The sequence below is a fragment of the Microplitis mediator genome, chromosome 8, assembly GCF_029852145.1.
Source record: "Microplitis mediator isolate UGA2020A chromosome 8, iyMicMedi2.1, whole genome shotgun sequence".
Lineage (NCBI taxonomy): Eukaryota > Metazoa > Arthropoda > Insecta > Hymenoptera > Braconidae > Microplitis > Microplitis mediator.
In genome coordinates, this window is record NC_079976.1 from 10,210,268 (window position 1) to 10,235,500 (window position 25,233).

General features: G+C 26.9%; 2 protein-coding genes across 7 annotated transcripts in view; one reads left to right on the forward strand and one right to left on the reverse strand.

The window, feature by feature from the left end:
• LOC130673095 (uncharacterized) overlaps positions 1-19,878 on the forward strand; it is a 332,376-nt gene extending 312,498 nt beyond the window's left edge. Inside the window, exon 20 of the mRNA XM_057478010.1 lies at positions 19,760-19,878. Within this exon, the coding sequence (XP_057333993.1) occupies positions 19,760-19,861 (102 nt within the window). The 3' untranslated portion in view covers positions 19,862-19,878. The remainder of the gene's footprint in view (positions 1-19,759) is intronic.
• Positions 1-25,233, reverse strand: part of LOC130673096 (uncharacterized) — a 51,587-nt gene that overhangs the window by 23,726 nt on the left and 2,628 nt on the right. For all 6 annotated transcript variants that reach the window (XR_008990828.1, XR_008990827.1, XM_057478014.1 and 3 more), the window contains exon 3: positions 24,225-24,976. Coding sequence is in view for 4 of the 6 variants with exons in the window: in XM_057478014.1 (XP_057333997.1) it covers positions 24,225-24,976 (752 nt within the window). In the remaining 2 variants the exon portion in view is untranslated. The remainder of the gene's footprint in view (positions 1-24,224; positions 24,977-25,233) is intronic.

Consider the following 25,233-nt stretch of genomic DNA (forward strand, 5'->3'; position numbering starts at 1 on the left):
CGGAAAATTAATTTTAAAAAAACGATTCCAATTTTTATGAAGATTTCAAAGCTTTACAAAAAAATTTTTATAAAATCGTAGATCGAAAGAGATCTTGAAGGAACTGAAATAATTTTTCTGCCCTCCGGCCGGAAAGTGGCAACTTTCGGGCCGCTGCCCTGAACGAAGTTGCAACTTTCCGGCTTTGTCGAGCAGAAAAATAGTATACGCACCTTGGCCAGTAAAAAAGAAAGCCTCAGACCACATGTTTGTCAACCTCGGCTTCGCCTCGGCCAACAATTACATGTGCTCTGAGACTTTTCTTATTTTACTGGCCTAGGTATGTAATATACTATTAAAAGATCTACTATGATCAAAGTTGGTCTTAACTCTAATCCGGTGTCGTTGTTTTCAGCACCCGTAAACGTTGAACATCCGTCATTAGCGTCCGCCACTTATTTAACTATGTTATTCTGTAAGGGAAAACCTGAATAAATTCCTAGATCTTCATTGGACTTCTAACTATGCGATCGAGTTGTTGCCAGCCCCGAAAATCCTTTTTTCAATAAACATTTTCATCAAAATTCAGAGACATGTAGGCTGTTTACAGTAGAATATTTGAACACAAACGACCCATGTTCAACCGATTAGGGTTAATAATTGAAAAATCCGATCTTCGTAGATCTGATTGCACTGTGAAAGAAACGGTGTTAAGATAGACTTATTTAGATACCTGTACGATTTTAAAACTAACTCACACCGGTGTTAAAACAGTGGAGGTGAAACTACAAGTGTTTCAAGATCTACGAAACAGAAAAAAAATAATGCTAATAATGTTCTGGTAGAATTAAGAAATTATCGATAATTGCGATCAAAATTTTTTATTATCTATAAAATAAGAAATGTCATTTTAATTAAACTGAAAAATTTTGATCACTTGTCAGATCAGATATTTAGATACAATATAATAATTATTTTTTAATACAACTCTAATATTTTTCGTAAGGTAAATAACTGATTTAAAGTGATACATTGATCATTGATAATTTGATTTTATTTTTCTCGCTTATGTAGTTTACAACGAGACTTGAACCTAAAAATCTGTTTCCCATAATTCATACAATAACATTGACATTTTATTGTGGACAAATATTCTTTGGATTTCTCCATAAATTGGTAATTTTGTCGATCATTAATTTTTGAAACAATACAAATTTTTCTTCTGTATTTGAAATACAATTCAACTTCTGATACTTAAAAAATAGAACAAAATTTTTATTTAACTCCGCTTAACACCGGGAAAAGTTTTAAGACCGCTGCCAGTGTTATTTTAAGACCGATTTCGTGGACTCAAGCATACTGAGCTTAAAGTCTCGAACTCGACTTGTTGATTTCCGTCAGAAAATAATCTTTCATAACATTGTACTTCCATAAGAATTATAAAAATAAATTCTAGTTTTGACTTTGAACTCAAAAAAAAAATCAAAATTTTTTTATCAGTAAAAAATTTAATACTCAGCAAACTTAAAAAAAATAAGTTATTTATCATAATAAAATATTTTTTATTACGCAAGTAAATTTAAACAATTTAAAAATGTATCTAAACAAGTCGGCTTCTCTTTTATTAAGACGTGACTAGTATCCTAATTATTTTTATTACCTGTACATAGTCTCAAATATTAACAATGATAATAAAAAACTAACTATAAACCATAAAGGAATATGTGAAATAAGAGCAAGAATTTTGTATTTTTGAGACTTGAGACAGTTTTAAAAAATATAACAGATATGGTAATTTTTTTTTTTTTTTTTGTTATTTAAACCCCTTCAGTTTGAACTTCAAACTTCACCTGCGTATCCGGTTTTATGTTCTTTTCATTTACGACAATACACTTATTCTATTTTATACATAGACATCCTCACTTACATATCTATATATGTATATGTATATAGACAGTACCGGATTTATATTATGTACTTTCATCTTTCCGGCAATGCACTAAACGGAAATTAATTAGTTACCTAACGGATTTATTTAAAAAAAAAAAAAAACATAATTTTGTTGCCAATTAATGTACAAAAAAAAAAAGAAAAATAAAACGTTTCAAATGATATGCAGGTTCGATGTTCATTTATCATGTTACTTGACACTTTTTACAAGCTAATTTTTCAATAGATTTAATTAATCTGATGTTCAGTCATACATTTTTATTTTAATTTATCAATCACGAATATTATAATTTATTTAAATATTTAAATTATTTAAATTTTGTTTTTTATTACTTTTTAGTATTGCGTTATTTACATTTTGCAACTAAACTGTTCATTTTATCGTCATTTTTATTGCAATATTTTTTGTCGGAAATTTAATGACAAACAAAATTGTCTATATACATTTTTGCTGTATCTCTAATAGTTAAGTCCGAATTTCAAGTCTTACTAAAAATTATTTATAAATTTGAAATTTTTTAAATTTTTAATTAACAGTTAACAATTAATTCTATGACAATTTTGATTTAGACCTTTTTTGTAAGAATTTTAATAATCAACAAAAATGTATACGATTAATTTTGTAGTAACTCTTCAACTTTTCTTTAAATTTAAATTTCAAGTTTTAAAAACAAAGAAAAATTTTTTTTTTTCTGAGTTTATTATTTTTCTCACATCGTGAACACGTGAGAGCACTTACACCTCTTTAAATTACTGTACTACATTAAATATATCCTTCAATACATATAAATATATTTCTACTTGTATATATATGGGTGGAAATATACACACCTATGACATAAAAACACGTGTTTTTATTTAATTTTGTTTTATCTTATAATCCGTTCTTTTGATTTAAAATATATATATATATATTTTTTTTTATTTAAAATACCCATACATATCCACCAATCTGTTAATATTCATGCCAAGTATTATCCACGCGTATAAAACATGGTTTGATTTTTAAATTTAAAAAATACCGCGAATACCTTACAAATATATATCTATCTCCACTTATTTTACATCTTAACAAAATATTCACATCATACTAAATAATAATAATAGTAACATGAACAAAATGAACAAAAAAAAATTTTTTTATTTAAAAAAAATATCAGTTATGAAATTCAAATAAATTTGATCCGGTTGTCAAAAGAAAAAAATTTGATTGATTTGATGACAGCCAACCCTTTTTAAATGTCACTCTATAGATATATATATATAAATATATGGATACAAAAAATAAATATTTGTTCAATTTTTGTATGAGCATAAAAAAAATGAAATGAAAAAATTTTATATAATTATTTGCAAATATATATAATTTGTATACGTATGTATATATATACTATTTGAATATGTAAAGAGATATTTAAAAAATATAGTATCAGTAAAACAACGGCAATGAACACGTGACAGTGAAGCGTATAAAAGCGATAGGGATAAGCTTTTCTGTACATTGGAATATTTCTGTGTATATGTTATATATATATATGGATGGTTGTATGTAAATAACGTCAATTGCAATGACGATGAGTGTATAAAGGTAGCTAGCTAGACAGTAAAGTAAAGTAATGTACGAAGATAATTAACGGAAGAATGATAATGTCTTTTTTTTTTTTTCTTTTTTTATCATTTATTTCTTTCCCGTTGGAAAGAGTAAAAATAAGTAATTGACCATATATTAGATAATTAAGATTTTTTATGGGGTTTTAAAGTGAGTTTTTATGTAAAATGGGAATTTAGGTGTTTGGTTATTTTTAAATTGGGAGTAATTAGATTATTGATCAAATAGATAATGAGGAAATATTTTTGAGAGAGGACATTTTTTGGCACTCACATAAAATTTTTTACGCAAGTCAAAATTTTCTTGAGCCAAGAGAATTTGTCTTGGTCAAGAGGAGATTTCTACTTTATACGAGAAAATTGAGGTTTTCAAAAAAAATTTCTTGACTCAAGAATATTTACTTTCCGTCGAGATTTTTTTTTAGACAAATATTTTTTGAAGTTACACAAACAAAGAATTATTTTACAAATAATGAAATTTTTCATATAAAAAAAAAAAAACTGAAAAAATCAGCGTCTAATCAGAATATTAAAATTTTTCTAAAAGTTTATTTGTAAGTAGAAAAAGATGGGATAAAATGAACCCCTATTTATTAAAATAATAAAAAATGGGTTTTTTTGTTAAAAAATATGGTTAGTTACGATTTGTAGGAAAGGATAGGGTTGAAGGGGGGGGGGGGGGGGTAAGCTCATCAACCCGAAAAATGTGGGCAATTCAAAATTTTCAGCAATAAAAATAAGACATCTCATTTGACTTTTCCCCCACTTTTCTCTAAATTTTAAACCGTAAAACTTACTACTGAGAACTATATTTAAATAAATTCGTAAGTTAAACTGCAATTCTTACAGAACTTTTCAGTTTTGTATTTTAAGTACCGTAATTTTTCCTTTTTTTTCCATAAGCACTGAGCAAGAAAATATTTGCTGTGAACTAGATTTAGTCCTCTTATCAAAGATGTATTTGACTCCACGACGACGAATATTTGCATGAAAAACGTCTCGTTTAAACAATAAATATATGGTAGTTCGCAGCATGATTTTTTTTTCTCGTGCAGAAAAAGTTCAGTGCACTAATTAATTAATTCAAAAATTAATATAGATTGCCACTTAAAATTAATAATAGTATTATAAAAGTCTGCAAATCATTTTATTTTGATCTCATTTTTTACACTGAATTCGTAAAAAATTAATACGATGATTGCAACAAATTTAAATAATATAAGTAATTACCAATAATTACACCCTAAAACCCAGTGTATTAATTTAACACACATTAAATGTGTTCCATGTTTAAGGCAATATGCGAATATTGTTTTTTGTGGTCACTTAAAACAAATTTCACGGTGTGTTCAATATCTATAGATTGCTTATGACGTTTTCATGTTATTTGGCAAGTGTGTTAATTTCGACGAAACACTTGCACGGAAAAAAAGAAACTTTAAAAATTAATGTTTGAAATTATAACCTGGGACCTGGATGTCAATATGGAGATTTTTGATCTTCCAAACAATAAATTTTATAATACATTTTATTTTCAATTTTTGAGTTACGATTTTTATAGTTCAAATATTAATTTTTACTGCATAGACAAAAAGTTTTAATATTTATTCTATAATTTTTTACGTTTTAATTATAAATTAAAGAATTACTATTTAGAATGATAGTATTTACTGATCACTTTATCATTATATTACTTTCCGTGTCTCGATTGATACACGCAGAGGATTTGGAGTAAAAATTACCCATAAGTTTAATACTGTAAGGACATCTAGCCAGTAACTAAATTTTGATTATGTTGTTAATAGAAATTGCACTTCAATTACATGCTATCGAGTAGTATATTTTGCAGTGTGCATCTGGCAAAAATTTATATATTCACCACATGTTCTTACAGTATCATATTTTTTGGGTAATTTTTACTCAAGATTTCTCTGCATGTAATAAATCATTTTTTTACATGTTTTTAGAGTGTATTATTAGTTATATTAATTAATTAATAATATTATTTTCATAATTAACTCATGGTACACAGTAACGCGCTAAACAATATTAGTTAACAATAGTATACATGTGATGGACTGTTGAGGTGCAAGAAAGTGTGAAAAAGGATAATAATATAGTGTTACTCACAATATTCTTTTCCTTGCATGCATATATATATTTATGAATGGTATTGTGTTGTAGATGAACGTAATAGTAAGAGAGTAAAAGAGTTGAGTAAAAGCATATATATATATATATATATAGTATAAGGAAAAAAAGGAGACGAGCCACGCGCGAAGGATACCTCACACTGGGATATCTCACCTTGTGTTCATTGTATTTGTTACATTGTTACATACTATATGTATGTATATACATATACATGCATAGGTACTACATATATTGTGAATAGTTATTTTACGAGAGCGTGTGCTCCTTAGGCTTTATATGACTATGTCCTTTACTCAGCATCCCTTTAGCTTTAGTGTATAGTTTTTTTTTTATTCTTATTTCTTTTATTTTCTTTTATATTTTTTATTCTTTTTGCCCTTTACTTTTCCGCACCTTGGTCCAGCACCTCTGGACACCGTGGGGGGTTGCCAAAAAGGTAAATATGTGAATAAATAAATATAAAATATAAAAGAATTTTAAAAAATAAGTATAAAAGATGGTTAGAGAAATTGTGAAGAAACAAAAGCTTATTTCGAGTCATTATTTTTAATTGTTAATTTAAATTTATTTTTATTCACTTGAAATTTTTAAATCATTTTTTTTGTATAAGTGAAAATTTTTTATTGTTTTATTGATATATTAATTGGTCTTTGTGTATAAGTATGTAGTTAATTCACTAAATTTTAAGTTAATCAGTAATTACAAACTTTCATAAATTAATTTTTTATTAGATTTGTAAGCTGAGTATTTTAAATTGAAATTATTAGTTATGATAAAAGAGTTACAATAATTTTATATAGGAGAAAATTTATAAAAATTTTTATTTTGTTAATTTTTTTGTGAAATACAAAAAAATAATGATAATAATTAAATAAATAAATAAAACATTTTCGGGTCAGAATTTACTCCGATTTAAATCCGCGTTTACTCCGGGAATATTTTAGTATATTATTATTATTAGTTACCACAAATTTGATCAAAATATTTATTATTATTTATTTATTTATTGTAGTAAAAATGATTTATAATTATTAATTATAAATTTAAAAAATTATTGGACATAAAAATAAACAAATAGTTGAAATAAAACGAAATAGAGTATGTTGTTGTCATTAAGATAGTACTGTCGTAAAATTTGGTAGATACTTAAATTGATAATGTCAAACAGGTTGCCATGTAGGGTAACAGCACGAAAATTGAGACGTTGCATTCAAACACACACACACTTTTGTCTAAGGCTAAGGTATTGATCAAACAATACGATAATCATTGGATCATTTCATTCTATTGCCTCCGTATATTCATACACTTTATATACATATATACATTTTAAATATCTATATCAATAGATCCAGCGATAAAAATACTCATTTATTTTATTTAAATTCCCAATTAAATCATCTATACAATTTTAATATTTTTATAAATATATAAATATTTATTAAACTAAAAAAATTATATAAAATTTATAAAAAAGTATATGTTAGATATGTACATATACTTATAAGAATGTTAAGGTATGTCCATAAATAAAATACATAAGTTTCTTATTTCTTTAGATAAAAATTTTAAATGCACGTTGTCAATTTAAATCCCTTAGAGACTTGGAAAATCTCAGTTAACGCATAAACACGTATAAATATATATGTATATAGAGATGTAATGGATATAAGTATACAAAAATATATAAGTACATATATGAGTACAAGAGAAAAGTTAAAGAATATGAGGGACTATCATGGTACTTTTTTTATAATTCTTCAACACATCGTGGCTCACAAATCATCGCTCGTTAAGCTATTCACTATATTACAAATATATACATATATATTTTCATATGGATATTTATATGTATATGCAATGGCATTTGCGTTTACAATTGTACGTCGAATATATTTATTTCCTGGTTCCTTTATACCTTGTAACAATTTATTATTCAGTAAGAAAAAAACTACTTATCTATATGTATATATATAAATACATATATATATTTACAAAATTATTATTTACATTATAATTTTATAAATTCAGTTGTTTTGATTTTTTACTAATATTTAAATATCAAAATTTATGAGAAATATATATATATATATCTATATATACTGCGAAAAAATGTGGTATGGTGTTGAAATGAATTTGAGGGGTGTAGCGGTGTTACTTAGCGGTGTTATCAAAGTATGAGGGTGTGAGTATAAGTATTTCTGATTTACAAAAAAAAAAAAAAATAGGAATAATGTTCTGTGAAAATTACGAAAATATTGTTACCTAAAATAAAAACAATTTTACTACCTTATGAAATAGAAAATGATACTTTTATTAAACTAAATAAATTGCATGAAGTTTTAATCACTTATCAAACTAGATTTTTAGGAATGATACAATAATTATTTTTAGTGTCCTGGTGTTTTCCATAAGGTAACAAATGATTTAAAAATGATAAATTAGTCATTGATAATTAATTTTTATTTTTCCCGCTAATTTAGTTTGCAAAAAAGACTTGACTCATCCAAATTGGTTTTCCCTACTTTATACAATAACTTTCACATGTCATTGAGAACAAATATTTTTAGATTTCTCTATGAATTGTTAAATCTCTCGTATCATTAATTTTTGAAACAAAAAAGATTTTATTTTGTATTTGAAATACAATTTAACTTCTGATATTCCAAAAAAAAATTTACTTTCTTTTTTAACACCGCGTAAATCCGGAAAATTTTTAACACCACAACCAGTGGTTAATCCCCTATTAAATAGTTGCAGGGAGGTGAAATAAGATGCCCGTTAAAAGGTGAGCTTTTAATATTATTATTTAGAGGTCGCGCATCGCAATTTTCTATTTCCCATTTGAATAACATGGAAAAAAAAATTTTAAGTTTGGATTTTATAACTCGAAAATAGCTCATTGTACAGAGAAGCTCAGGATTCAATTTTGTAGAGAATTAAAAGTTTTACAAAAAAAGTCTTATCATTTTTTGATAAATCCGTCTGTTCTAGTTTCCTAAATGTAAATTGAATTGAAAAAATCACGTGAAACATTTTCGTGTTATTAAAGTTATTAAAATTTAGTAATTATGGTTCAACGAAACAAAATTCATTAATTTTTGAAAAGATCAAAATTATAATATGAAGCATCAAATTTCCTATAAAAAAAGTCTTGAGTGATTTTTATTATAAATATGATAGTTTACACATAATTTTAATTTTTTTTTTTTCATTAAATTTAAACGGTCATAAAACCAGCATTTAAATCTGATTTACGTGAATAAAAAAAACTATAAACTAAGAAATTTCTTTCGAGTAAAATTAAAAACTCGACTTTATTAAACTTTTTTCAATAAAAATAATAAAAATCAATCATTACCGCACATTTGAATGTTATAATTACTAAAAATATTTTTTCCCGTTATATGAAAAAAAATAAAACGACACGATTACGTTTTTTTCCCCTTTTAACTTTCTATAAAAAATTAAGATAAATAAATGATTTTTCATTAAATGGCAAGGTGAGAAATTTAATTATTTATTTTAAAAATTATGTATGTTTAATGGCCAACTGCCATTTCAAACTTTTATATTAATCATTTAATATAATAATAATTCTACAATATATATAAACATATATATTGTTAGACATCAAAATGAATGAATAATTAATCCGCTTTTCCGCGTCGACAATTACAACTTAGCACTCCTACAACAATAACAATTACCATTAGAAAAAAAAGGATAATAAATATATATAAATATACAAAACTCTATATATGTATACATTTACGTCGTAATATCATAGATTTCATTATCGTGGCATTTGACTTTTGATTAAATAAAAAAAATATATGTAAGAAATAAAAATTTATAAATATACATATATAATCCTTATCATACTTAAATATAAATATATTGAAGTAATTATAAAAAGTATTTAATATACATGTAAATGTGTTCATTGATTGCGAATTACAAAACAGGAATACTTTTAAATTTTATATATATATATATATATATATATATATATATATATATATATATATATATATATATATATATATATATATATATATATATTTATAAATTAAGTAATAAAGTAATGAAATAAAAAATATTTTTTATGGTTTTAAAAATAAAAATTAATAAGAGTAAATACATATATATATATACGTGATATTTAATAAGCATTTAAAATGTTCCTGACTCTTGCACACAAAAACGGTGTCCCGTGGAGTTTTCTGTGTTATTACGTTCCATTATTATATATATTATTGTATCGGCTTTATATACTTCAATTTTACGGTACTGCCTACTTTATTATTGTATAAATACGATCTTACTATTAGTCCAATTAAATTTAACCATTTGAATATTTTAAATTGGCATCAAGATTTAAAATTTAGTAAATGATTTTATTTAAAAATTTTATGTGATTGATAATTTTCATAAATTTCGATGAATTTAGATAAGTGACAGATGAAAAAAAATTACCGGTGATTTTTTAAATGTTTAATTAATTAAAAATTTTCGTAGTTGGTAATACGAAGACTAAGAATTGAATAAGAGTGATAATAATCAAAATATTTTCGTAAGCCCGTCCGCGATGTACCGTCCGCAAAGTATAATACAAATGACACTGGCCTGAGCAAAACTCCAACCCTTTAAAATTCTATTACCTTAAACATCAAGTCTTTAGTCCTCGGTACGTAGTCTAGTGCATAGGGGGTTGCAAAAGCGTCCGTAAGTCCACTAAGGTCACCGAGGGACAGTTATGTAAAAGCCAACCTGAGGGTCATCTCTGGTCTCTGGGTGTTTAGCCGAAAAAAAGGGTAAAACTACAATAATATATACTGCAGACCATTCTATAGCTATCTCATTTCAAACCCCGTGTTGTGGATTACTAAAATAGAGATAGAAAACAGTATCCCATGGGACACAAAGTGCACACGTTATTTTTGTTAAAGGTACACATAATTAGGTCGTACTGACCATGGGAAAATTCGCAACCCCCGTTGTGGTCTTCAGCTTTAACCCGCCGGCATTCTAGCATTTGCTGACAGCTTGATCGGCCATTTGCCTACTAATGCACTCATCTACCGACATATATATAAATATATATATTTAATAATTTAAAGTCCATTTATAGTTAAATATATAAAAATTCATAAAATTCTAATGCATCAGAAATGAAAGGCTCGAAAAATATTTTCCGTTTTTTACTTCGAAAACTATAAAAAGGCTTTTTTTTATATATTATATTCTTACTACTACATTTCAATTATAAGACCACTAATTTCTAGTAGAATAGGTACTATTTATACAAATAAGCCTAAACTAGTGTGTAAAAAATCAAAGCTTTTTGAAAATTTTCGCATCGATTTCGTTGGTTGGCACTAATTTCAAAAAATTTATGAATTGTACATTTAATTTTATTTTTACTACACTTATTGCATTATGTCAATACAAATTTCGAGGATAACTAAGTAGTAATTATATAGATAATTAAAAAAAAAAACAAGTGCATCGAAAATGCAATGATAAAGTGTTTGTAGAAAATTGATGTTTTTTCATACTCTTTTCAAGAATGTAATATTTAATTATACTCTTTACAGACTTTTGTAATGATGCAACTACTAATTTGAAGTACAATTAAGTATTAACGATCCAAATCATTGAAAATTAATTCATCGAAACAATATCAAATTCATGAATTTCAACATTTTCTGATTGTTTTCAGGAAATTTTTAATCAAATACCAGACAATACATAACGGACTTTACATTAATAATAAAAACAGTAATTAAAGCTTCAGCTACGTGAAATTAAACTTGAAAATTCAAAAAATAATTTCAATTTCCAAAGTGCATTGAAATCGCTAATTCTTCGAACTTGCTTCAGAAAATCACCAAATTATGTTCTTAGTAAACAATTCTGAGTGTATGAAAACACTAATTAAACCTACAATCAAAGCTTATCTATAAATAATAAAAAATGAAGAAACTAAAGAAGACATGAAAAAGTCAATGCATCAAAAATCGAAATCGATCAATTTTTCATAATTTTCATACTAGTAAATTATTATTTGATTAAATTTCATACTTTGCACACTTGAAGCCATAAAAACCCTCATATCAATAAAGCTCTGAATGAACAAACTACGACTGATATTTCTCAAAATTAATATTTTGATGAAACTTTTCAATGAAAATGAATTATCTAGTGAATTGTTGTTTCAGTGCACGCAATTTGAGATTAATCACTTGTCACAAGGGTAATTAGGGGCTATGACAAAAACAAATTGTTAAAAAATTCGAAAACTTACTTTGGTCGTTTTCAAATATGAATGTGTAAAATCCGTTAATTGGTTTTATTATTTTGTTAAATAAACTATCTCCATGTAAATAATAACTCCTTGCCGTGTTGAACACAGCTTAGGAGTATCATCATGATGAACTTATCAAATAAATTTATCAATGTAAGTCTTGATTCACATTTGGGTACAGTAATTATTTTTAAATTTTACCGCGTCATCGAACATAAGTCCACCGAAAAAATAACATTTCTACAAAATATATAAATTATATTATTTTTAAAATTTATGAGCACTTTCACTGTACACTTAATTGTTATAAACATAAATATATGAAGCAGAGGCACTTTATTGTTAAGTATTATCACAAAAAAAATTAAAACATAAAAAAGTTGAATAAATAAAAAAAGCGCGCGATTGTTTTTTTGTTTTTTTTTTGTACCGGGTTGACTAATTTCGGTGTATGACTTTCCGGTTCGGTGTCTTGTATTGGACTGTGCAGAGGTGGCACCTTCCAGTTTCAGAACTTACATCTTGTCAGGTAAGTGTGAGCTTTAGCGGTGTGCCACCGGTTGCATGCGTGCGAGAGACACTAGCGCATGCGTGTTAGAGTGCGTGCGCAGAACACATATGTGGATATATATTTATATGTATACATATATGAACGAATCATACTTATATGTATAAAGATATATGTACGTAACATAAGTATATATGTCTCTTCATTCGCCTTCAAGAGACTGCGATATTGCTCCGCCTCTTTCGCTACCCCACCATATACGTGACAATCCGATAAGAGTCTCAGCCACTGTATCCTATATGTCGTATGTGTATTATATGTTATTTTGTATCATATCAATATTTTATTTTATTTTTAAATGCTCATTTTTAAATCCACTGTTAGTTTTTTTTATTGGCGGGAAATTTTTTCATTTAAATTTAAACAGGATTTTCATTTTAATTTAAAGTTCAAATTTATTTTGGAAATTATTTTTGATGATTTTGAAGAGAAATTTTGGAAAATTTTGAGAAAAAGTGAAATTTTTAATAAAGATTGATTTGTTCTTTGAATTGGCGGGAAATTTTGAATTTAAATTTTTGTTAAGAATCAGTTTAATTTATGAATTATTTTTTATGTTTCGAGTAATATTTTGAAAATTAAAAAAAAACTTGAATTTTTCGAAAATTGAAAAATGTAATTTTTCTAATTGGATTTCAAAATTCAAAATCTATCATTTTGAAAAATTTTACATTTTTTTTAAGAAAAATTGAAATTTTTTAGTCGCGATTATTTTTCCAGTTTGCGATTTTGATAAATTTAAATTTGATTACTATATAAATTTTAAATTTTAAATTCAAATGATAAAAAATCTATTATTATCAATATAATAAAAATTAATACCATTAGAAACTCTTAAACAATTCTCCATTTTATAAAATGGACATCGGAATTTATTAACGGCCGTAGAAATACACCTTGACTATAGCCACTGTAGACTTAATAAAGTGAGATGGAGCGCAAGATCGAGATCAATTTTCCAACTAAGTCGTTAATGGTTACGATTTTCTAAGTTTCAAAAACGCTAAAAAAATTATCTCGCTTCTCTCAATGGCTTGTGAAAACGACAATAAAAAAAAGGCGGATGATCAATTAAATCAGTGAAATTCGTATCGATTTCCCAGATCATTATTTATTTATTTTACTTTATATTTAATTTAATTTAATTTTTTTCATTTATTTCTTTTCTTTTTATTGCCGATTCACCGACATATAAATAATTTATAAAATTTATCAATTATTGGGAACCGAATTTCTCTTGCACAAGAAAAATTAAGTTGATAAAAAAAATTAAAAAAAACCAACTCATGTCAGGCATCCGCATGTTTGCAATCTCTTACATCGGTGTATAAGTAGAAGTCATGGACCACGGAGGTAAAATAAAAAATATATATTTAAATAAAAATAAGTGAGGGTAAAAAAATGTAACTTCATTGCCCCCGCATTGGCAGTAACGTGCAAGGAATAAATATAATAATAAGTAAGAGCAAGGCTGGACCACGCCCTGTCTCCGTTTTGCTCTCCTTTTCTTTTCTCCATCATGACATTTTATTCTCTCTCGGTCTATCTTTTTATCGTGGAATATTTCTTACTCTTTCTCTCTTTTTTTTTATCACTTGTACGCCGGTCGTTCATGGACCTCGCGCTCTTCAAGAGGCTGCTTATCCCGACCGACAGATAGATATAGAGGTTTTAGTTATTATAGACATGGCACACTTCCTTTTCTCTATTAGATTTCTAACATAATGTCTGTGGGGATTTATAAGCGATATTTTATCAGGTAAAATAGATATTCAATTTTTTTTTTTTTTTTTTTTTTTTAAGAAAAAAATTGTTTTTTGATAAAAAATAAAATAAATTTACAGCTGAGAAAAAATTTTTTTTTTTGAAAACAATTCATTTTGACTAAAGAAATTACAGTCTCTTTGGTCGTAAATCCAGAAAAAAAAAAAAAATTTTCTTAATTCGAGAAGGAAATTTCAAGATTAAAAAAATTTTTTTTTGAACTAACGAAATTTTAACTTTCCTTCTAAATTGTAAAAAATATTTTTTGGACCAAGAAAATAATTCTTAACTTAAGGTGTCCTTTTTTTTGCATACAAAAAAATCCCCAACAAAATTTAAATCTCAAACTTTCTTAGAAAAAAATTTCATATAAATTTTACCAAAAATTCAGTCTTCAGAATTTTGAAAAGTAAGTAATCATCAAATGACAATTTGAAAACTAACAATAAAACATCGTATGAATACTCAGTTAATTTCAATTGTACCGCCATTTGGTGTAAAAAGATTATTTTTTATTATTAAATGACAACCAAGAAGATGACTCGAGTGAAGAAAAGAAATATGATATCTGACCACTGCTCTTCATATCCGGTTAATTCTAACCTCCTTCATCTTACACATTCAATTCTATCCCCCCACCACAAATCTCAATTGCCCACAATTGTCCATAAAAAAAAAGAAAATTAAAAAAATCGAAGGTTAAAAAAAGAAAAAAATATTACTGTCGTAATCCAGATTAAAAGCTTGCTAAAAAATTTTTATTTTATTAACTCTTGTAATATGTCTCTAAAGAGAGAAAGAGAACGAGACAGTCTGTAGCTTGAAATAAAAAAAAGAAATTCCGTCGCTTTCTCTCCGCGTACCTTTTATACAACCCGTGTCTGCCCACGGCGCGCGCAAAATCCAGACCACGCGCAGAAATATTATAAAATTTTTTTTTATAATTATTTATTTACTTATATATATAGATACACATATATATTTATATATATATAATACAATGCACCACAATAGTAACAATAATTTCAATCTCATTTAAAATTTAAAAAAAAACGCGGGAAATTTGAAATTCGAAAGTGTCACATTTATGAAGTCTGTATAAATTATTATTATTATTATTATTATGATTATTATTATTGTTATTATTATTATTCGAAGATATACAAATGCCGTCGGGCGTTAGTCTCAAGTCAGATGAAAAGACTCGGGTATATGTAAGCAAAGCGAACGACCTTCCGTGGAATCTGGACAACCTGTCTATCCGGCCTGAGAGTGTAACACAAGTTCCGAGTTCGTACTCTGGTAACCAAGAGGCCAACCAAATAACAACAATAACACTAATAATAATAATAATAAACTACTAAAGCTACAGACTACACACAAGTAGTCTGTGTCTACATCTTGTGGTTATTTTGTAAATAAAACAACTTTTGAAACCCTTATGCATCAATTTACTGATTATGCAGTCGAGTTTATGTATGCAAGTAACTGTATTTTAAATATATGCACTACCAGTGAATATTTTTGGGTTTATTATACAAAGATACGGATATTTGTTTACTATTTTTTTATGATATCTATTTGAGAAAATAAACAGAAAGATCTTTGTTGCACCCGTAGAGTGAACGGGAATTTCAAAACGGTTTTTCTCGGAGACGAATGATAATTTTTGACCCTAATAGCCAGGATTGCTTAGCAAAAGTTAACTTTCCAATTTTCCGTCAAATTCCGGAAGTAAGTTTCAAGCATATTCAATTCCAAATTGTTGAACAAATTGCCATTGAATTTGACAGCAAGTATTGGTCAACTTTTATAAATCTGTTTTTTGACTACAATATAAAGATAAAATACTGTACAAGTTGTCGAAAAATTAACCGAAAATATTTCTTTGCAAATTTTACTGTAAATTTGTCATCGAATTCCGGCAGCAAATTTTGGGTAAATTGAATTTTCAAGTTGCCATCAACTTTCGGATAAAATTATTATTAGGGGAGACTATATAATTTTTGCCCTTTGCTAATGTTCTAGATAACGCTAAAGACTCTCCAGTTTAGGTTTCCAATATGTATCCTTGAATTAAAACAAAGTAAAAATCGGTTACCGTAACGACTTAATATGACAAATATTGCAATTATATATCTTGAGAATATTTGATATTAATATTGGCTACACTATTAAAAATTCTCTTATAAACGAGAAGCAAATTACTTTATTAAGAAGTTTAAAACAGTCAAAATAAACCTCTAATGATGTGTCAATAGTGAAAAAAAAAAACTTTTTTCCTTGATTGCTTGATCAAGTTCGAAAATGAGCGAAATCGGTCGATTAGTTTAGAAGTTATACACAGAAGGAAAAGTTGACTTGATTCAAGCGAAATATTATTGAACCAAAAATACTAGTTTGAAAAATTCCATTTCTTTTGCTTCAAGAATTTATTTTTTGGCTCAAGGAGTTTCAGGATTCTTAAATCAAGATTTGTATATGCTTAGTTCAAAAGTACATTTTTTTTTTTCACACAATAAATCTAAATCTCAAACCAAGTAACAGATTTACTTGGGCAAAGTACAAATTTTTACGCCAGGTGGCGCCTCAATGAGTACAGCGTATTTGCTTGTTTTTCTCGGTTAGTTGTAGTTAGTTTTGAATTGTAAGTTCACAATTTGAACATCAAAACATAAATCTCACCGTTGATAATTATTTTTGTTTAATGTATATAAATATGAACAAATTTCGTTATCATACTACCTAAAGTAGTAAATAATTAATGTGTTCAAACTTTGAAGATTTTAAATAATTTTAAGTAAATGTATTTAATTGTCAATGCTTATTTACTGGGTAACCTCAAATTTTCTATTATTGAAGAGTAATAATTTATTTATTCAAGATTGAACTTTTTTTGAATTGTAAAGTTTAGACGTTTTGAAATAAGAATGATATTTTGAAGAAAATAATTTACTTGGACCAAGTAAATTTTTTTTTTCTGTGTAGGTGTTTGTAATTTTGTAAATTTAGAAAAAAAATCATCTTCTGTTTTATCTGTAAAGAACATTGAAATCAAAATTCATGTATGATACACCATGGACTATAGTGCATATCACCATTCAAGATAGTTTGAAGCTTTTCTCATTAGCTTCATTTTCTGTTACTCAATTTGCCATTCAGACGATTTCTTGATATATTTTCATGGCATCGAAATTTATAAAAAATGGTTTAAAAAATTTGTTTTTTAATTTCTTAGCATCGGAAAGCTTGAAAATAAATAAATAAATTATGAGAAATGTACTTCCATTCCGGTTGTGGAATGGCTTTTTATTATTTTTTAATCCTACTGTCACTGCACTACTGCTGATGCCAGTAGTTGGTGGTGAAAAAAAAAAAAAATAATAAAAAATAAAAAATGCCAACTAAATTTTTCATGATCTACCGGTTTTAAGTTTTCAATTAATTACAATTAAACAAAATGGACTTAGATAGTTATTTTCAAAAGGGCTGTTGCGACAAAAGACAACAAAAAAAATCTGAAAACCGCCTAACCCTGCGGGCCAGCACTTACACTTCCCGTGCTCTTGAGCTCGAAAATACTATTGTTAATACATTTTTGTGCGCTTCAAGCTCAACAGTCGTAATGTCGCTCCTACCATTGTAAAAATTCAAGTAATAATCAATAACAAAAAAAAATAATGAAGTAAATCGTTTTTTTTAATTTTATATCAGCCATATTGTTAGAAAAAATGAACCGATTTTGACGTTCAAGGTGACGTTCAATGCAGCTTTTCAACTACAAACGTTAAATAAAAACTATCATAAACTAGTTCAGCGATTTGGATTTTATTAGAAAAAAAACACTTTTTTGAAATTCTTTCGACAACGATTTTTTTTTTAATAACAAATGAACCGATTTTGATGGTTGATATGGCATTCAACGCAACTTATAAAGTTTTAGAGCTGATTAGATTTTGGAATTAATCCATCGAGTACATTACAAGTTATCAAAAAAAAAACAGTTTTGAAAAAGTTTTATTTTTGGAATACCTCTGAATATACTGTACCGATTATGCTCAATTTCTCACAAATTGTTGGAATTATAAGCCGCTTCAAACGTCACTTCGAAAAGTTACATCAGTTCATTCGTTCGAAAGTTACAGAATATTTACATGCATACATACGTACGTACACACATACACTCGATCATCATTTTGAAAATAGTCAGTATAGCTTCCTAGGACCTCAAAACGTCGAGATCTGTTGAAAACTAGATTTTTGAAAATCGGACAGAAACCAATAACTTCCCTTTTTTCTTTTTCAATTTTCAATTTCCTTAGCGGGAAGCTAAAAATTTAGACAATTTATTATCTTTTTCGAAAGTTATCTTGCTTCCGACGATTCGCACCGGACAACTGACAGCGCTGGTTTCTTAGATTAAAATAAACTATTTTAAATCAATGGAACAATAAATCAACTTAATATCGAGTCGAAATTATTTCTTAATAAATTATTTTTGTACACGCAGATAAATTTTTTAGTAAAAATTACCCAAAAAGTTTGATACTGTGAGGACATGTGTAAATATGTAAATTTTTCCCATGTACATTGTGAAATATACTACTCACTATTTACATCCAACAGTTTGTATTAGCATGCGCAAAAACTAATACAAAATTCGTATCACTGTGGTTCTAGATTTGTAATACACTATTGATACTATTTTAATATCAGTAATGATATATTATTTTACCAACACGATTTTGTTCCAAACACCATTTGAACTATTCAATTTATATTTCGAATTAAAAATTTGTATTCGAATTTGTGAATTATTCGTAAGTATGAATTAATGTCTCATTTTTATACACTGTAAAAAATCTGGAGCTAATACGGAATTTACATTAATCCGAATTCCGTTCATCAATCGGAGTTCCGGATTTAAAAAAAAATCACTCTGCACACGTAATTATAATAGGGATTTTTTTATTTTGACCGGAGGGATTTCAAAGTGACCCGGATTTTATTTGAATCCACATCCACTTCGGTCTGGAGTTTTAATGTTAAAACAAACTCCCCTTGGAGAAAAGTTTCCTTCAAGGGAATTAATAAATTAAAAAATCATTCACTCGAAATTCAATCAGAAAATTTTAAACAGATTATTATTCACCAGTTCGAAAATAATCAAACGACTAAAACAAACAAACAAATATCGGAATTCCCATTTACATATAAATTCTACCCTCACATTTATTTCTTGTTTTATGAACTTTAGAATACTAACATTATAACAATAACTATAATAATAATAATAATGATGATGATAAAATTTATAACTAAAATCTCGAGATTTAGTTAAAAGACAATTTTATTATAAAAAAAAAATTTATTATTATTTTTTTCTCAAAAAAACCGCGTAATCATGACGATCATTTCTATTTTAGGCATACGATGAATCACGTGGATGGAAGAGATCCGAACCCATACCATGGAATGGAAGAATCCACCAGGTTCTCAACCGTCCATTGATATCAACACACGAATAAATTTTCTTCCATTCTGATGCGTCGTAAGTTTTTTTTATATTCTTTTTATATTAAAAATAAAATTTTTTTTAAGTTTGTTTGTCTTAATATTTTTCTCTTTACTGTCTTTTACTAAAAAACGTTTAAATATAAATGAAATAAAATAAAATAAATAAATTTAAAAAACGATAACGTGAAAACTACCTGTCCTGTCATGGGATTGGAGGCAGAGTTAAGGCCGACGAGGAGCAAAAAAATTTCACGAGGACCTGAGTGAATTAAATAAGGAGGGGGATTTTAAAAAGGGGCGAGATGCGGTCAAGGATGAAATGAAAAGGGAGAACAAACGCTTTTTTTTCTTGACACTTGGATTATAATGCAATTTAACAAAAGGATCCTTTTCTCTAATTTTCCATCCAACTTTTTTTTTTGTTTTCTTTTAATTTGAAAATACCGAAAAAGTTTTACTTGTCCCTATTAAAGAATTTATGATTAACTTTAGGGTTCGAAATTAGGTTTAAATTATTTTACGAAGTTAAAAAAAACTTCTTTTAACAATTTAAGTCTCCGCTAAATGATTTTTCTAAGAAACAAAAAAAAAAAAATAGACAAGTAGTAAAATTAAAAATTATTTAATAGATCAAAAAAATTTTTCTCAGAGTTTGAAATCTAAAAATGACAGCTCCAATTATTTAAACTTTTTTTAAGATCAAGCCATAAAATTTAGAAAAAAAAAATGTTTATTTTAAACATTTTAATTACGATAATTTTTCACTAAGATAAAAATTTTATTAAAATTGTCAAAGATTTATATTTATAAAAAAAAAAAACCTTGAAAAAATCATTTCAATAAAAATTATACAGTATATATGCACACATATATACTATATAATAATGTGTAATATAAAAATTAAAATATTAAGAAAACAAAAAAAAATAATTTTTTAAAAATAAATATCGTCATCAGTTTATACGTTTTATTAATCAACGAAAATATAAGAGACAGCATCCAACATATATATGGAAGATTGAAGTGAAAGGGAATGTGAATTTTGTGATAGAAAAAAAAAAGTATAAAAAAATTAACAGCAATAATAAAAAGATCCACCGGATTATTACTGTTTCACTCTTAAACCATCTCTACAAAGTCGTTTAATCTTTTCTCTCTTCTCTACTATACGCGAATCACAAATACCGATTCGTCCCTACAAATATATATATATGTATTTTTTTATCATTATCATTATTATTATTATAGTGTTGTGGTTATTATTATTATATACTATCTTTAAGCTTTTTCCTTTTCTTTATTTTTTTTATTTTTTAACATACACACATGAACATATTAACACGTATATATATATATATATATATATATAAATATATATACGCAAACTATCTCTTTTACACGTGTATTTAAAGACGTCATAAGAAAAAGAATCAAATTGCTGTCGACCTTCATCTACAGTATTTTAAAAACTTAAACTGCTTAAAAATCTTTAAGATACACCGTTCCTTTATTATATATATATTTGTATATAGAAAAGTGCAGTTGTATAAAAATGGAAAGAAATTTCATTTTAAAATCATTAAATTAAAAATTTATCTTTCGTTCTTGGGGATGTCGTGTTTTTTAAAATTATGATATTTATAAATAAATATACTAACATTAAAAAAATACTTAGAAATTTTTTCTTTTGCGGAAGATAATATATTATATAGCTAAGTAAATATTATCCGCTAATTAAAAATACATAATTGAAATAAAATTACTTATTGAAGATCGAAAAAAATGAGACCTGATTCTTTATTGGTTACTTCAAAATTTACTGACTGATATTGGTTAACCACCAACTTGAAGATATTTATATATTAATCTCTAAACATGACTGATTTATTAAATTCGATAATAAAATTATCGATGCGCGTGCTTATACGCGGGTTATAAATTTCTAGTAGCGTAAAATGGACATTTTCATTTTTTAATCAAAAAAATATTCAAATATTTAAAATTTAATACCAGACTTATAATAATTTCTATTTTTATTTATGGCCGAAAAATTTTTTATTATTAGTGATACTTAAGATTTTTATGTTCACTCGTTAAGTTTTTTAAGGCAAATTAGTAAAAAAGTACTGTCAGTAAAAATTTACTAAGAATTACTGTGTATCAAAAGTAAGCACTGAGTGGTTCAGTGATATAATTGGGGGTACGAATATGCACTCATATTAAGTACTTTTCACTGACTACTTTTGAAGTAGTAAAAACTATCGAATACTGTAACTAATCAATTTCATAAAAATCCTTCACAATTGAATAGCAATCTTAAACAGTACCCCCCTCCTCCCACCCACACACTTTTTTAAAATAATCCGAATGACTTTCAATTTTCATAACTGTATTAAAATTTTATTAAAAAAAAAAACTAACAAAAATAAAGCATTAGTTTAAGAAAAGACAACGACGTTATATAATTTCTTTAGAATGTAGATTTAAAAAAATTACTGATTACAGTTTTCAACTATTTTTCGAAAAAATTTTCCAAAATGCCCTGATTAAAATAAACGATTGAAAATGAATAGAAACGATTCAAAACAATTCGAAACGATTCAAATTTACTACTACCAGATATACATTAATCATTGAATAAACCGTTTTGTGTAATCAGGGTGAACTTTAACTTCAAAAATTTTGAATTGTAATTTATCGTAAAGATTTTACTGGAATTTACTGTCGAAATTTTGTTATACATTATTAGATAATTTAAAAAAAATCTAGATTCTTAAGAAATTACGACGATACTGAGAGAAATAGTTACTTTTACCGAAAAACTAAAATCTGGATCCAAGAAACAAACTTATTGAAAATTTTTAATGGCGTTTTTTTTCGACTGAACAATAAATCGCAATTTCTCAGTAACGATTTTCAAAAAAAAAGTTTTTACTTCAAAATTATTAAATAAACTAATAAATTCTTTGATCGCAACTTGCATAATTGGAATAATTAAAATATGGAGATGAATTCAAAATTTTTTATTAAAAAATATTTAAAATTTTGATACGAGAATTTTTTAATTTTTTTTAACAGGGGATCAGATATTTCCGGCTCATTTGTTTAAGAGAAAAACTCGACCAAAGTTTCCATTTACTGCGCAAGTGCAACAAAGATAGTACCGAAAAAAGTGCAAACCATTCTTAAAAATATGTTATTTTTTATTAAGTAAACTTTTTTTTCTACTAATTCCTACGAAAAATACCGTGAGAGTTCTTCATTCAAAAAACAAGTTTATTACAAATTTTGAATAAATTTCTTTCTTGGATCAAAACAACATTTGTTCAATAAAAATAATTTTGTCTCAGTTACGTCATTTTTCTTTCCAATTTTTCCTTTAATTATTTTTTAATTACAGTAAAAAAGAATTCGTCAAAATCAACAAATATCGTGCGTAAAACGAACTTTTTACACTTATTTATATGTTATTTTAACATGTGAGTGTTAAAAAAAGTTACACACGTATGTTAAAAGTAAAAATTTTCCAAGAATTCTTGTGTAATGGTCGACATTATTTTTAACATATTTTGTGTGTCGATTTGACAGTAACATATAAAAAGTGTTAATTTCGAATAAAATGACATTTTTGTGGGCTAAAAAATCAATCGATTGTGACAGTTCAAACAAGATAAATACTGTGTGTTAAATTGACACACTAAAGTGTTAAAAATTCAACACTCAGCATTTTAACACACGTTTTTTTTTACACTTTGACGAATCGTTTTTTACTTTGTAATTATCAAAATTTTAATACAGTTATCACAGTTCAAGGTCATAGAATAAATTAAAAAGGGCAAGAGGAGGGGGGCACTTAAAAAATTCCTCAGCCATTAACTTATTTCCAATGGCCAATTTACCCCTCATTCTCAAATCTTATTTATTACCTTATTATTTATTCAAAAAATCATTGACTTTTCAAAAGAATATATTAATTTACCAACATAATAATTCTACAGTAATTACTATAGATTTTTAATTGCTAAAACGTCTGTCTCCTCATACAAACTATCATCATCACGATCATTTTTTAATCATACACACACACGCATACACACATTTGCGCACATATACAGAGATAAAAATATCATCCAATATCATGTTCATAAAGTTTAATGGTTATTAACGTTTGAATATTTATAATAACAGTGTATCGACTATCAAGAGGAGGAGCATCGTTTGAAGTGAAGCCGTTGGGTAGGTGGAATATATTATAAAATTACAATTATTAATCATACATTCTCGCGTACACTCACATCATTTAAAAAAAAAAAGTTCAATAAAAAAAAAAAATAATAATCATGTTGATAATAATAATATAAAATAAAAACTTACCCAGTACGAAGTGTTGCGGTAGGTCCAGAAGTTGTTAGACCAAGTTCTGAGGTACCAGTTGATGGATCAGCAGCAACAAGTTCGGATAGTACTAAAACAGTTGTTGTTGTATTAACTGGTACAGAAACAGCGGTACCATTTCCAGTGACGGAACCAGGACCGGTGGATCCAGAACCAACAGCTGTCACTACGGCACGTGGTAGGTCATCGTCATCATGCTGGTGTAATTGCAATTGAGGATAATGATGCAAATGCAAGGTCGCGGCGTTAGTAACATTTGTCGTAACAGCGTGACGAACGTTAACGAGATTCCGGGTTGACTGTGGGGTAGCTGGTGGTGATGGCGAAGGAGCTGGCGGTGGATACTCGACGACCTGAACACGATCTGCTTCATTTTCGTATATTATTTCTTTGTCGTGAGTGTACATTACGGTTTTTTGACCATCGTTATAAATTAGGTCGATCATTTTATGCCCGAGTCCGGTTGATGGACTTGACTGTGGACTGCGACCATTTTCTTCCTCGTCATCATCTTGATGGTGATGGTGTGGATGATGCTGGTGATGGGTTTGGTGATGTGGTTGGTGATGATGGCGTTGATGATGATGGTGATGATTGTACTTGTGGTGAATGTGATCTGTTTCATGGAGATCTATTACATTGACTGGTTGCATTGTTGCTAATAGCACTTCGTCATTTTGATTTTGATTGCTCAGGCATGATGACGCTGGAGATATTGGCCCTTCTTGTACCTATAAATTCAAATTTAAATATTATTTCCCGCGAAATTAGCTCGAAATTTTATAAATTTTTATGTTCATGGCGCCCAATGATTTTTAAAATTGCTTGTAGTGGTTAAAATTTTAGCTTTACATAAAAAATGTTGTACTAAAATTTGTTGCAAATTTAATGCTCTAAAAAAAAAGTGATTTTATAAAAATTGCTAAATTCAAAATTAAGAAAGTTATAACCATTTTAAAATCTTATAATTTTAATACTTGTCAAAATG